The sequence below is a fragment of the Anabrus simplex genome, chromosome 6, assembly GCF_040414725.1.
Source record: "Anabrus simplex isolate iqAnaSimp1 chromosome 6, ASM4041472v1, whole genome shotgun sequence".
Lineage (NCBI taxonomy): Eukaryota > Metazoa > Arthropoda > Insecta > Orthoptera > Tettigoniidae > Anabrus > Anabrus simplex.
The window spans coordinates 343,657,408-343,671,467 of NC_090270.1; the positions used below are offsets into that span (position 1 = coordinate 343,657,408).

Genomic DNA, 14,060 nt, shown 5'->3' on the forward strand with positions numbered 1-14,060 from the left:
ACTCCTTCAAAATTTGTTTCAATGATATTATTCAGTCTCATTAAAATATGTACATTTTTCTATTTATTTTATCAAACAAAATGTGTTTCAGTGGTATTGTTCAAAGTCTTTTAAAATATATATATATATATTTTCAAATGAAACATAAAGCAATTTACTTTATTTTCTAGGAGTATTGTAGCACCTCTTCTACTTCGGCCATATAAAGCCTGGTCAAATTTCTGGGGTGCACTGAGTTCTGACGGCTTCTATGCTCGTTCTATGGACTACATGGAGATCATTCATAATGAACGGAGGTAAACATTAGTAAAGATATTTTTCATAAAATGTAGATTATTCATTCACAACTCTTTTCTCAACTTTGTATTTATTATTGATTTAATGTAATGTTCTCCAGTTTCTTCTTTTTAAACTGGGTTTACTGGCATGTTCATCTTAACACTGAGGAATGAATCATTTGTAGACAAAAGGTTTTGAATCCCAGAACTGACATTAATCATCTAGAACATGAATTCTCAACATAATACACTCCTAAAATAGTATCTTGCTTGAAGAACTTCAGCTTCATTTCCAATTATTAGGAAAGATAGAGAAGAGATAGGCGAGATTTGCAGCAGATTATGGAAGGAGACACCTACATGGACAGAAATGAGTGGAAAGCGTTCATTGGCTGCACCCAGTAAACTGGAGCTGATTCATGACGATAGATAGATAGATAGATAGACTGCACAGTGCAGAACAGTTTGTTGTTAAACAATCTGTGTTCTCTGATGTGTTGTTTGGAAGTTGTGCACCCCTGTTTTTTTATGAAGACAAGGTGCTTGCGAGAATCACTAGTAAGCCCCCGTACTAGCACATGGCTAGTTCTGTTGTTAATGACGTCCTCCATTGTCCTTCCCCGATCTGAATGTCCATCTTTACTGCCACATGTCACTCCAAGTTAACATATGCTGTTCTTGTTGCCCATGCTCGGAGTACAGGTAAGTCATCTGCATCTTTGAGTATTGCTGGAACTACTTCTCCAAGCCTAACCTCCAGAAAGTGCGGGGACTGGGGTTCGATGACTTCACTCCTCATGTTTGGTGTGCTATGAAGTCTTACTAATCCTATCTTTTCTGCACACATTTTCTTTACTGAAGAGGTCTGCTTCATCTGAGACAACTACTTCAACTGTAGGAACAGCCTCTAGAAAATCCTTGTGCAATGTTCAGCTGGAATTTTTGGTGATTATCTGCTGGAGCCTGTCATTCTGCCACCCCAGTTGAATGGAGTAACATATCATGAATTCCTTCAGAACACACTTCCGCTGGTCATGGAGGATGTACCCTCTGCGCTATGCAGAGACTTGCAGTTCCAACATGATGGTGCCCTGCCACACTTCAGCCTGATTGTTTGAGCACATCTGAACCCCTAAAACAAGCTGTGTATGGCAGGAGGGGACCAATTGCTTGGTCGATGTGATTTCACAACTTAACACCCCTGGATTTTTTCTTTGGAAACGCACAAAACATACAGAGTATGATGCTATTTGGTACAAGACATGGACTGAATTGGCGAATACCGTATTTACATAAATAATCCCCGCACCTTAACTTTAGGAAGGCTGATTTTGGAGGGGGGGAAAAAAAAAACTGCCAACATTGATGCAAATAAAATCTGCACCCCAATTTTGTGCCTCAATTTTTTTTAAAAAATATGCGGGTATTATTCACGCAAATAAGGTATTTGTTACATTTGATGAAAAGTATAATGAATGTAAACAGATTCGGGGCAGACACTTCTGTAATACTGTATGTTCCATTGTAGAATAAACTAATAATATCATATTTGTTAAGTCACTACCACTTGCGTTTTCTTCCATAGTATATGTGTCTTGAAATGGTTTCGGAGAACATAGGTTGTTTTACAAAAGATATTCCCCATTGTGTGATCTATGTTTCCCCTGAATTTGTCAGGAGGTCCTCTTTTGCCCTGTATAACATTAGCACTACAAGCTATGAATGACAAGGAATTATAAGCATAAATTGGTAGAGTATTTTATTATGTGTTGCACAGCGGTTTATTTTGGACTCTTTAAAATTTGTTTAGCTTTTGTGGACAAATTATTACAAACTGTCTGGTGAGTCATTACTTAAAATCCTTAAAGAATTTGGGTTACACCAGAAACTCATTAATCTCGTTGGTGTTACCCTCAAGAACACTAGAGCAAAAGTTAAATTCCGAGGAGAGTTGTCTGAATCATTTGAAGTCCGGACTGGACTTCAACAGGGGGACGGTCCCTCACCAATACTGTTTAACTGTGCATTGGAGAAAGTCATGCAAGAATGGTCTAAGAAATGTCAGCCAAACATCAAGATTGGCAAAAATATCAAACTCAATTGTCTAGCATTTGCAGATGACTTTGCGCTACTTGCAAGTAGTGTGGAAGAGGCTAAACTCCAAATTGAAGAATTTGAACAAATAGCAGCAAAAATTGGTTTACAAATCTCCTTTGAAAAGACTGAAATGATGCCATCCTTCAAAGTGGAAGCATCACCTATCACACTGACTAATAACAAACAAATTAAGGTCGTTAATAAATTTAAATATCTTGGAGAGATTATAACTTGGAACTTAAGTGAAAATATCAGTTGAAAATAGAATTACCAAATTAAAACTAGCACAACACATGGCCAACTTACAAGAAGAAATCTCTCTCGATAAATGCAAAATTTAAACACTACAACTCCGTTATTAAGCCTGAAGCAATCTATGCTAGCGAAACCTTATTCATTTTGAATACGAAATCAACTACAGATAAATTACAGAAAATAGACAAATCATTAGAACAATTCTAAACAAAAAACACCAATTAGATGGACAATGGCGATTACTACCTAATGAAGTTGTATGCCAGGAGACTGAGTTTATAATACATACAATGCAGAAAAGGAGTTGCTTTTTTCCGTCACATATCACAACTACCCGAGACTCGGATACTCAAACATTTATTCAACTACTTTTGGAAAAGTAAAACTAAAAATCACTGGTTCAAAGAAGTCCAAGAAGATTTAAATGAACTAGGCTTGATAATTCAACAAATTGAAAACAGAGAAGAGAAGAGGATCCTGAGAAATAACGACGTGAGACTTAAACTGAAGACCTATACACGCAAACAGTACAACATAACTGACGAAGAATGGGCAGCCAGGTCAGAAAGAATGAAATGTTTCTGGGAACAAAAGAAGAAACATCAACCAAATTTGTAACCAATATTCATAAGACTTGACTGTATATAGATTGATTTCAGGGCTTCAATGTGGGCGTTAAAAAAACTGTCTGTTGCTTGTACACTGGGACACCATATCACTCACAGTAGTTTTCATGGCCTTCAAGTCATCATTCTGACTGTTCCACTGTAGAATTATTTTGGCATTTTCAGTCATGAAATTATATCAGTGTTTGGCCTCATCAGTTGGATTATCACACCTCTCCAAGACACTGGTGCCCATTGCATTGTTGAAGCTCCACTGTAAGCCTCCTTTAGAAGTATGTACAGTAAGAGTGCACTTGGAATGATATGTACCTCCAGTTATATAATACCTGCCTTTGGCTTTGGTAAGTTCCCAAAAGGGAACAGTCATTTAATTTCAGATTGTAAATACTGTATTATAAAACTATTTGAGCTCTTTTGGCTTTTCAGTAGTGAAATTACGTATTCAAGCTCTTTTGGATTTTCAGTAGTGAAATTACCAGAGTTTTGTTCCAGCGTGGCAATGTTTCACCCCTCCAGCACCACCAAGATGAGAGACAACAGCTGTATCATCACTACAGCTCAGTTTCAGAGATGGTGGTGATGTTGCAAAATCGTTAATATATGATCCGATCAACCCTCTGTACATACGTTTGGAAATATGACAGAGCAAATGGAATCTAATAATTTCAGACACGTATCACTGCCTCTTAGAGTCTTCTTTACAAGGACTAATGCAAGGTGAAATCACTCATTTGTTATACAGTAGAACCTCTGTTATCCAAAACACTTTTAACTGAAATACTGTTTAACCGAAATTACCAGAAAAAATATATTTTAATTTAAAACGAATTAAAGAAACATTGTTTATGACAAAATGGATGAGTAACGGAATGCATGGACTCCGACCTTGAATGCTTCCTTCTCTTTTTTACTTCCAGCTCAGTTTGTGTTGTGACATTCAAAGCCTTCTGACGTTATGCTAATGAAACTGTTATGTGATGTAGCGGCTAGAAAACTGTGAAAATAAAGATAACCAAAATAATTAGTACATACTGTGTAGTTAAAGTAATGTATATGCTTTTTTTTTCTAAATATTTACAGTAGTTTGGATTTATTAAATCATCATCATCATCATCATCATCATCATTATTTTACAGTTCCAGTTTTCTGGGTACTCTTGGCGAGCCTCTTCCATTCTATCTTATTGATATACATTCTGTTGTTAATGAAATCCTCCAGTGTCCTTCCCCGATCTGCAATGTCCATCTTTACGATTCAGTGGGTCCTTGGTCTTCCCACCAATGTTTCCCTGCCACATGTTGCTCCAAGTTAACATATGCTGTTCTTGTTGGCTCCATCCTCATTACATGCCCAAACCACCTCATTCTGGACGTGCTGATCCAATCTAACAACGATGTAACAATCCCAGCTTCCTTCCTAACCACATCATTCCTCAATTGTCCAGTTTGGTTTTTTGAATTGTGGACCTAAGGAATTTCATCTTGGATGCCTGCAACCTTGATGAGTCTTTCTTAATGAGGGTACAGGTTTCAATACCATAGGTTAAGATTGGTATGAAGTACTGATTGAACATCACCAGCTTTGATTTTATTGGTACTTTGGGATCCCAGAGGAGTGTTTGTACTTGCTGGTAAAAGTGAGAGCTCTTCTGCACTCTATTTGCCACCTCCTTTGTGGCTAGTGTATCTCAAGATATTACACTGTCGAGGTATGAAAAGCTTTCCACACTTTCTAGTGGATGGTTTCCTAGCATGATGTTCACTGGTCGTCCCTCTGTTTATTGCCATCACTACTGTTTTGAGTTTGCTTATCATGAGATTGAATTCCTGGAACTTAACCTTCCATTCATTGAGTCTTGTCTGTACTTGTTCCTCAGTTTCTCCCCAGATCATAACATCATCAGCAAAGGCCATTGCATTTAGTTCACCAGAGGTTTTCTTGATGTTCTTCATTATGTCATCCATGATGGTGATAAACAATAATGGGAATAGTGCACTGCCTTGCTGGACTCGCCTTTCGGTCTTGAACCAGGATGAATGTCAGTCACCCAAGTGCACACAGCTGGTACAGTTCTCATACAGCATCTAAACTTTCCTCACCATTCCCTCTGGCACATTCTTTTTCTCAGGCATTCCCATATCTTCTCTCTTGCAATGCTGTCATATGCCTTCTCAATGTCAAGGAAAACCATAAACAGATCTTTGCCATTTTCCCAATATTTTTCCATTAACATACGGACACTGAAGATTAGGTCTGTTGTGGACCTGTTAGGCCTGAAGCCATACTATGACTCGCAATCTGCTCTCTAAGATTTTCTCAAGAATCTTAACCCATTGAGCCCTGCATATTTGTTGGATTGAAACTGCATTGGGCCTGGATTATTTTGGAGGAAATATAGTGTCGCTTCATATCATGAAAAATTTCTTACTTACAAGACCATTAAAGATTTAAATACACATAAAAATAAATGGCTTTCATTCCACAAACTGCGGAACAAGAAATACATTTAAAATATTTTATTAGCATCACGGATCCATACTCAGTCCGCCGGTTGAGCCGTAACAGTCTTCTCCTTGCACTTCCTGTTCGATTTCCACATCTATTTGTTCTTCAGGAACATTGGTCACACTAGTACTAATATTACTACTAATTTCACTGAAAAAATGGCAGTCCTAATCATCATTACTTTCTAAAAGGGGTTATATATCGGTAAAGTTCAGTTCGTTACTGGCAGCCATTTTGTTTACAAGCGAATCTCGAAGTCTAGAGGTAGCCCACTTCAAATTAATATTACCAAGCACACTATCGATATATATCAGCGAAGAGCATATAACATTGCAAAGAAAGAGTCCCTACACAAATCACAAATGCAACTCTTTCTGCCATCTATTGAGGAAAAGTTGAATTACGTAGTAAAGTGAGACAATGGAACAGTTCCGTAGTCCGGCATTTAGTCCACCAAGACGAAGCACGGAACGGTTCCGTGGCTTGGGCCCAATGAGTTAAGCCCATGAGAAAGGAGTGTTATTCCCCGGTAGTAGGAGCATTTTCGGCGATTTCCTTTCTTAAACAGAGGGATAATGACACCCTTGCTCCAATCAGTAGGTATCTTGCCATCTTTCCAAACTGCATTGAGCACTTTGTGAAGCCACTGTAAAACCTGGACTCCTGCTGCTTTAATCATATCCGTGCTGACTTCATCGATTCCTGGGGATTTCCCTTGTGGCATCTTCTTAAGGACTGCTTCTGTTTCTGCCCATGTAATGGGAGGTTCCTCCATGCAGGTTTTCAATAGCTGGTTCTTTTGTTCTCTGATCTGCTACTGTCCTGTTCAATAGGTGATCAAAATGATTCTTCAGAACCTCTCCGATGTCCTTTTCTTTCCTGTCCAGGTTTCCATTAGGATCCCAAATTGCTTTGATGGTTTTAACTGAATTCTTTTTGTTTTTGATCACTCTGAACAATAGTTTCATATTGCCTCTGCTGTCTTCGGTTTATTAAAATACCTTTTTAACATTGTACGAGGACAGAATGGAAAGTAACTCACAATAATTTTTTCCTAAGAAGTTTAACTTGTAACCAAACCAGACAAATCACAAATGAACTTACATCTTTGATCTACTTTTCTACACAGTCACCAAGTTTCTAAACACATTTCTCCCATCGCGATGCCAGTTTCAATGTGTCCTGTTTTTACAAGTCCGTTTGGTTAGAGTATCGCCATCTGCAGACTGCTGATTTCACTTCCGCATCTGTCGCAAAGTTACGCTTTTCTGTGGATAACGCGTTACGTGATCCATGCTTGTCATCATTCGCTGGCCCTTGTGGTTGTCTGTCAGGTTCTTAGACACCCAGTGAGCACTAACTTTATGGAATTTCAAAGTGTTGTAAACAGTGTCGTAAACTGCACTATAGGAAATGATGAACATCTGTGATAAGGTTCACAGGTGCCCACGCCAGTCTTTCCGAATTGCTGTCTCAATGGCGCGGAGATTCTGCAGAGTTGAAGCTGTTACCGGCTGCCCGGAGCATGGTGAATCACTAAAGTTCACATGGCCCTCTTGGAAGAACGCACACAACCTGGAGACATTGCTACGGTCCAGACGGTCGTCCCTGTGAATTTCACTCAGTGTATGCCCGTTGGCCTCAAAATATCGAACTACACTTCGCTCCTCTTCATACGTGGACGACAGTAACATACGCGCCATGTTTGTTTCGTAGTTCAGGATTCTTTCGTAGAGCTGCACACGAAAACAAACTTCAAACTATATCGTCGTGAAATTTTAACATTCCACCTGCAATACCAGGGGAGAAAAAAATTATTTTGTGTTACTTTCCGATCTGCCCTCGTATATGTATTATCTCGTATATCTTAACCCAAAAGGTCAACAAACGTTTCTTAACCTCTAAAAATGACATTTTAATTGTTATCTGAAATTTCGGTTAACCAAAACTACCTCCCCCCCTTTGTTCCAGTTAAGAGGTTCTACTGTACATCCACGGTAGGGATTCAAGTAGCGAGTTCTGCAAATTCAGTAGTTGATTGTGTAAGCTGTAAGCATTTATTCAGTGTTGTTAATATTGTGACTTTTTATATATTACATTATTCAGGTTGTCATGATGCATGTGGATAAGGTTCCATTCTGTGTCGATGATATTGAGCGTGTCATGAAAGAGATGATTTCAACAGGTGCGGGCTTTTCCTAGAGGGTCATGCTTTGGAGAATAAAAACTGTAAAACTTACGTTCTTCCATTACTCCTGTTTGAGTAGTAGGGAGTAATTTCTTCTGAACATAGGAATTATGGTTGAGAGTTTAGCTTAACGTATATCTTTGTCCTTGGTTGATCTGTGTTTCACCGGGTGAGTTGGCCGTGTGGTTAGGGGCACGCAGCTGTGAGCTTGCATCCTGGAGATAGTAGGTTTGACCCCCATTATCAGCAGCCCTGAAGATGGTTTTCCGTGGTTTCTCATTTTCACACCAGGCAAATGCTGGGGCTGTACCTTAAAATCACGGCTGATTCCTGCCACTCCTAGGCCTTTCCTATTCCATCATCGCCATAAGACCTATCTGTGTCGGTGTGACGAAAAGCAAAACAGTAAAAAAAAAAAAAAAAATATCTTTGTTTGATTCCTAGCTGTGCCGTACATCTAATAAGGGGCAGAGGAGCTGAGAGTACTATTGAAATCCTGTTCTTTTTCATTTTAGGAATGTTTTTCTGTCGTTTCCTAGTTCCAGCCCAGTGAAATTAAGGGTAGGATCTAAAGACAATCCTAATCCTTACATTAATTAATTTATAAATGAACACACCAGTAGAGACACCACCAGCATACAAATTATTTTTATCAGACAGGCTTCATTTGCATTACAAACATAAAGCTGTAGACAGCAGTGCCCCAGGCCCCTTAAAATTAACCAGTGTTGAAGTGACTAAACAGGTAGTGTGTTTAGTCCACTTCAGCATGATGAGTTCTGTATGATCTACGACCTTGGGAGCTGACGACTAGAGTATGGATGTTATTGTTCTCAAGTAGTTCTTAAATTTAGTCCATGAAGTTCTTTCTTCCTCTGAATCCATCTCACAGAAGATTGGCGACCATCAGTAGTAGCGATTGGGAATTAGAAGTGGGGGCACAACATTTATAAACAACAAAATTTACCTGGTGGAGGGGGCTACATCAGAATTGAAAAATAGCTACAAAATTGTATTTTTATGCTGTCTGGGCAAATTTTGACAGAGAGGTAAAGGTTCACTGTCTACCAAGTTAAGTGCGTTTTTTAGATTTTGATTCAATAGTAGTATAAAATAAAACTTTTGCAAAAGGAACAATATTACAAATGTATTACAATTAAATAGAAGTATGGCATGATTATACAATTAAAGAAAGCCTTTTAGATTGTGATGACACATTAACAAAGTAACAGACAATCTTGTTCTCCCTCTTAAAACAACAATCACCACCACTGCGTACCAGACTGACGAATGCGCGTGGCAAACGGGTGAAACATACCTCAGTGTCTGTGACCTTGACAGAAATATATCCCTGTATCACTTGCTACACGCTGCTCCGCGAGTCTCCACCACTCGTTGTGGCACTGTACAAATTGGTTAGCTGCAAAAAATGACATTTTGTGCATATTTCTGCTAAGTATTTTTCTTCTTCTTCTTGCGATCCGGCCTTCTAAGGACCACGTTACAATTTCAATTGTTCCTCCTTAGTTGTTCTTTCCTTTTCTTCCAGTATTCTTTCATTGTTTCACTGTGTTTCTTTTTCCTATCTTCAGTCCACTTTGTGCCTGTTTTCTTTTCCTTCCTCCCTTGGAATCCTTCCATTTGTAAGACTTTCTTCCTAAAAATCTTTCTTTCCAATAATTCTTCTTCTCGTATGTTGTTCCTTTCTAGGTCTTTCTTGACTTCTTGAATCCAGGTGGTAGTTGATTTCTTTTCCCAAAGGTACTTGAAGATTCGTTTAGTTAGTTTACTGTCATCCATTCTGTAAATGTGTCCAAGAAATAGCAATCTCCTTTTTCTTATGGTTTCTGATATGTTTTCTACGTTCTGGTAAATTTCATTGTTACTTCTTAATTTCCAAAACTCTGCAATTCTTGGAGGACCTAATATTTTCCTTATAATTCTTCTTTCTAATATTTCTAATTTATCAAGCTTGTAGTTCAGTGCTAGACATTCGCTGGCATAAAGGCATTCTGGTTTCACTACTGTGTTGTAGTGCTTTATTTTAAGTTTCCTTGATAAGCACTTTTTGTTGTAAGTATTCTTAGTTATACCGTATGCTCTTTCCATCTTTTGTATCCTCTCCTCTATAGCAGATTTATCTAAACCATTTTCTTGAATTGTCTCACCCAAATATTTGAATTTCTTTACCTTTTCTATTCGACCAATATCCGTTGCTAAAAACTTTGGGGCATTTTTTATATTCGTCAAAAATTTTGTTTTCTCGGCAGAGATTCTCAAGCTTGTCATGTTGGCTGTCTTTTCAAGGAGATTGACTTGCATTGCTGCATCTGTAAGGCTTTCTGAAAGTATGGCAAAGTCATCTGCAAATGCTAGGCAATTTATTGCAACACCTTTGTTCTTCTTCCCCAGCATGAGTGGCAATATTTTAGATTCTTTCAGTTTTTCATTCCAAATTCTTACAATTTTCTCCATGACACAATTGAAAAGGAGTGGAGATAGACCATCGCCCTGCCTGACACCTGTATTTATTTTGAAAGGTCGAGATACTTCACCCATAAATTTTACTTTCGAGATAGTGTCTGTAAGTGTTTCACGAATTAGGTTTGCCAATTTAGTTTTAACTCCAAATTCACGGATTACTTTATCTAGGGTTTCCCTATCAACAGAGTCAAAGGCTTTTTTAAAGTCAATAAATGTTACAACTATGTCTTTGGAGTTTATTAATCTGTGTCGAATTATAGATTTCAGGTTGAAAATCTGTTTGGAGCAAGATCTTCCTTCTCTAAATCCACCTTGATATTCACCCAATTGACTGCCCAGTGTCGATTTTACTCTATTTAGTAGTATTGTTGAGAATATCTTGTAAGCAACTGGCAAGAGAGATATACCTCTGTAGTTGTTGACATCCTGCTTGTTACCCTTCTTGTGTAATGGGTGTATTAGAGCCACTTTCCAATCCTCTGGGATCTTTTCTGTTTCCCAAATTTCTTCAAAGATTATTTGTAGATCTTCTATAATTTTTGGTTCAGCCCATTTTAAAAGTTCAGCTGTTATGGAGTCTTCCCCACTAGCTTTGTTATTTTTAAGATTTTTTATTGCTTCCTTTATTTCTTCCGCTGTTGGAGGTGAATCAGCTTCTAGATTTTCCTGAATTTCTGAAAATTCTAATTTATGATTTGGCTCAGGGCAGTTCAGCAGGTGTTCGAAGTGTTTTGCCAGAATCTCACAATTCTCGGCATTGTTAAGGCCAATATTACCATTTGCATCTCTGAAGCAAATGCTCCGGGATTGATAACCTTCAAGGTTATTCTTAAAGGTCTGATAGAAATTTCTGGAGTTATTTCTTACAAAATTATTCTCAATTTCTAATAGCTGCGATTTTTCAAAAGATCTTTTAACCTGCCTTATTATTCTTGTTGTTTCCTTTCTTTGTTGTTTAAATAGCTCATAGTGTTCATTCTTTCCGGAACATTTCCATTTTTTCCACTTTTTCACTCTTTCCATAAGTGCTTCCTCACATACATTATTCCACCATACTTTCTTTTTAGTTTTAACTGATCCAAATACTTTCTTCGCTGCACTATTAATCTGTTTAGATAATTCTGGCCATTTGCCATGCTGAGTTATTTTAATTTCTTCCTGAAAGTTTTCTATAGTTGCTTGTGTAATGTTGAGCCTATCTATGTTGTATTTCATTAATTTTCTCGGCCTTCTTTGATTCCTGCGAGGTAGAAGCTTTAGCTTAATTTTAGAGAGGTAATGATCGGAGTCAAACTCCCCACTTCTTATTACTTTAACATTCATAATTTCCTTAATACTTTCTTGAGAAATAGCTACATGGTCCAACTGAAACTCACCTAACATCGGATTTGGGGACACCCATGTTTTAGCCTTTCTTGGAAGTTTCTTAAAGAAGGTCGACATTAATTTTAGGTGAAAGGATTTACAGAGATTAATTAGTCTCATGCCATTTTTGTTTGTTCTTTTGTGTGCCAGATATGCCCCTACTGTTTTGCTGAAAACTTTTTCTTTGCCTACCTGTGCATTAAAATCACCGAGTAGAATAATATTTGATTTTGGAATTTTTGACATTTCATCATCTAGAAGACTCCAGAATTCTTAAGTTTTACTTGGGTTCTTGCTATTATCTTCATTTATTGGTGCATGACAGTTAACAAATGTATACTTTTTGTTCTTGCATTTAAGTGTGAGAAGAGATAACCTCTCTGAACTAGATTTAAATTCCATAACATTATCAATTATTGCTTTATGGACATAAAAGGCGGTACCTAGTAGTGGCATTCCTTTCATAATTTTGACTGCTGGTTTACCTTTAAAGATTCTATAATTTTTGGTTTCTGTTACATTCTCATCCATAAACCGTGTCTCTTGAGCTGCTAAGATCTGGATTTCATGTCTATCTAAGAAAATTTCCAGTTCTTTCTGTTTGCCGGTTTTTAGCAAGGAATTTACATTAAGAGTGCCTGCAAAGAATTTCCTCTTAAATTTAAGTCTGAAAGGATTCCAAGGATGCTCCGACTCACCCTTATTGCAGATGTTGGGACTCCCCAGAACCCTAGGTCCCGATGCATTGCATAACGCAATGGTGGATTTCTCTTCCGAGCTACCACCTGGGGTAGTGCTTTCATTCAGCGGACTTTCCATTCTGCAATTGAAATTGTACATTGTACAAGGTAGGAAATTAATTCCAAGATAAGATCGGATTGTTAGTCCGAAATGATTTTTTATTCGTGCTTTACTCCACTAGGTTCTTCCGCTCTCTCCGCCGTTGGGACATTAAATTCCTCATCCACCTTCGAGACCGTTGACCAGGTTTCACCTGTAACCCTGGACAGGGGCCCTTACAGGGTGCTACCATCCGGAGCCAGATGGACCCAGGTTTTTTTACGAGGTTGTTACTCCTCCCCCTCCTCCTTCCCCATCACTTGCAAGATGGGGCCCCGGGCTTGGGACCGGCAATGGCGGAGTATTTTTAATAATAATTGAAGAAATTAAACTGGGCGAGCTGGCCGTATGGTTAGGGGTGCGCAGCTGTGAGCTTGCATCCAGGAGAGTGGATTCGAGCCCCACTGTCGGCAGCCCTGAAGATCGTTTTCCGTGGTTTCTTATTTTCACACCAGGGAAATGCTGGGGCTGTTCCTTAATTAAGGCCACAGCCGATTCCTTCTCACTGTTAGGCCTTTCCTATCCCATCGTTGCCATAAGACCTGTCTGTGTCAGTGTGACGTAAATAAAGTTGTAAAAAAAGAAAATTAAAGGGAAGAATTAGTTGATAAGACAACAGGGTTTGTACAAATTGCTTTTTAAAAAAAATTATCCCTATAATTCCTAGTTTCAGCCAGCTGAAATAAAGTAAAAAATGTAAGGTTTTCTCTGTAAAGGTTTGGGGGGGGGGCTGGCTGCCCTCACCCCCACTGATTGCCGCCACTGGCGATCATCATGTTGTAGTTCTGTTTTGTGTTTCCTGCATCATTTGTTACCGTATCTTGGATGTCGAACCACTACTGGAGGTTCTGTGTCCTCTGCCAAAGTCAATGTTTCCCTTCCGTCTTGCCTTCTATGATAAGTTGAATCAGGCTGTATTTTGTCATTTCTGAAGATGTGACAAGCTGCTTTCGTACATTTTGCAAGACTTCACATGATTTCAGTTTCTTGTTGGTGACGTGTCCTACTTGTGAGATTTTGAATGTTCATTTCATAGCCTACTGCTAATTCTTTGATGAAGCCGTCAGTGTGACTAAGTTTTTTGTGGTTAAAGATGTGACTTTCTCTCATGACCTGTAATTTTCAAGTTTTCATCAGCCAATCACCATAGTATTTCTGTTGCCAAAGTAAATGCATACTTATAAAATCTAAATACTGTTATTTTCGAAACTAAAAGTGAATGATTTATCGTCGCCGTAAGACATATCTGTGTTGGTGCAACGTAAAGCCTCTAGCAAAAAAAAAAAAATGAATGATATTTAAAGTTGATTTGAAATACATAATACTTTTAACTGCTCTGATCACTGTATTTTTCTCAAAACTTCAGTTATGTAGAAGAATATTATGTTTGGCATTTGTGTATTGGATGATTATCTTTACGTT

The 14,060-nt window shown here is 38.2% G+C and overlaps 1 protein-coding gene across 2 annotated transcripts in view; it reads left to right on the forward strand.

The window, feature by feature from the left end:
• Window positions 1-14,060, forward strand: part of Plod (procollagen lysyl hydroxylase) — a 243,681-nt gene that overhangs the window by 136,177 nt on the left and 93,444 nt on the right. For both annotated transcript variants that reach the window (XM_067148905.2, XM_067148906.2), the window contains one exon: window positions 171-296. In XM_067148905.2, coding sequence (XP_067005006.2) covers window positions 171-296 — 126 coding nt within the window. The remainder of the gene's footprint in view (window positions 1-170; window positions 297-14,060) is intronic.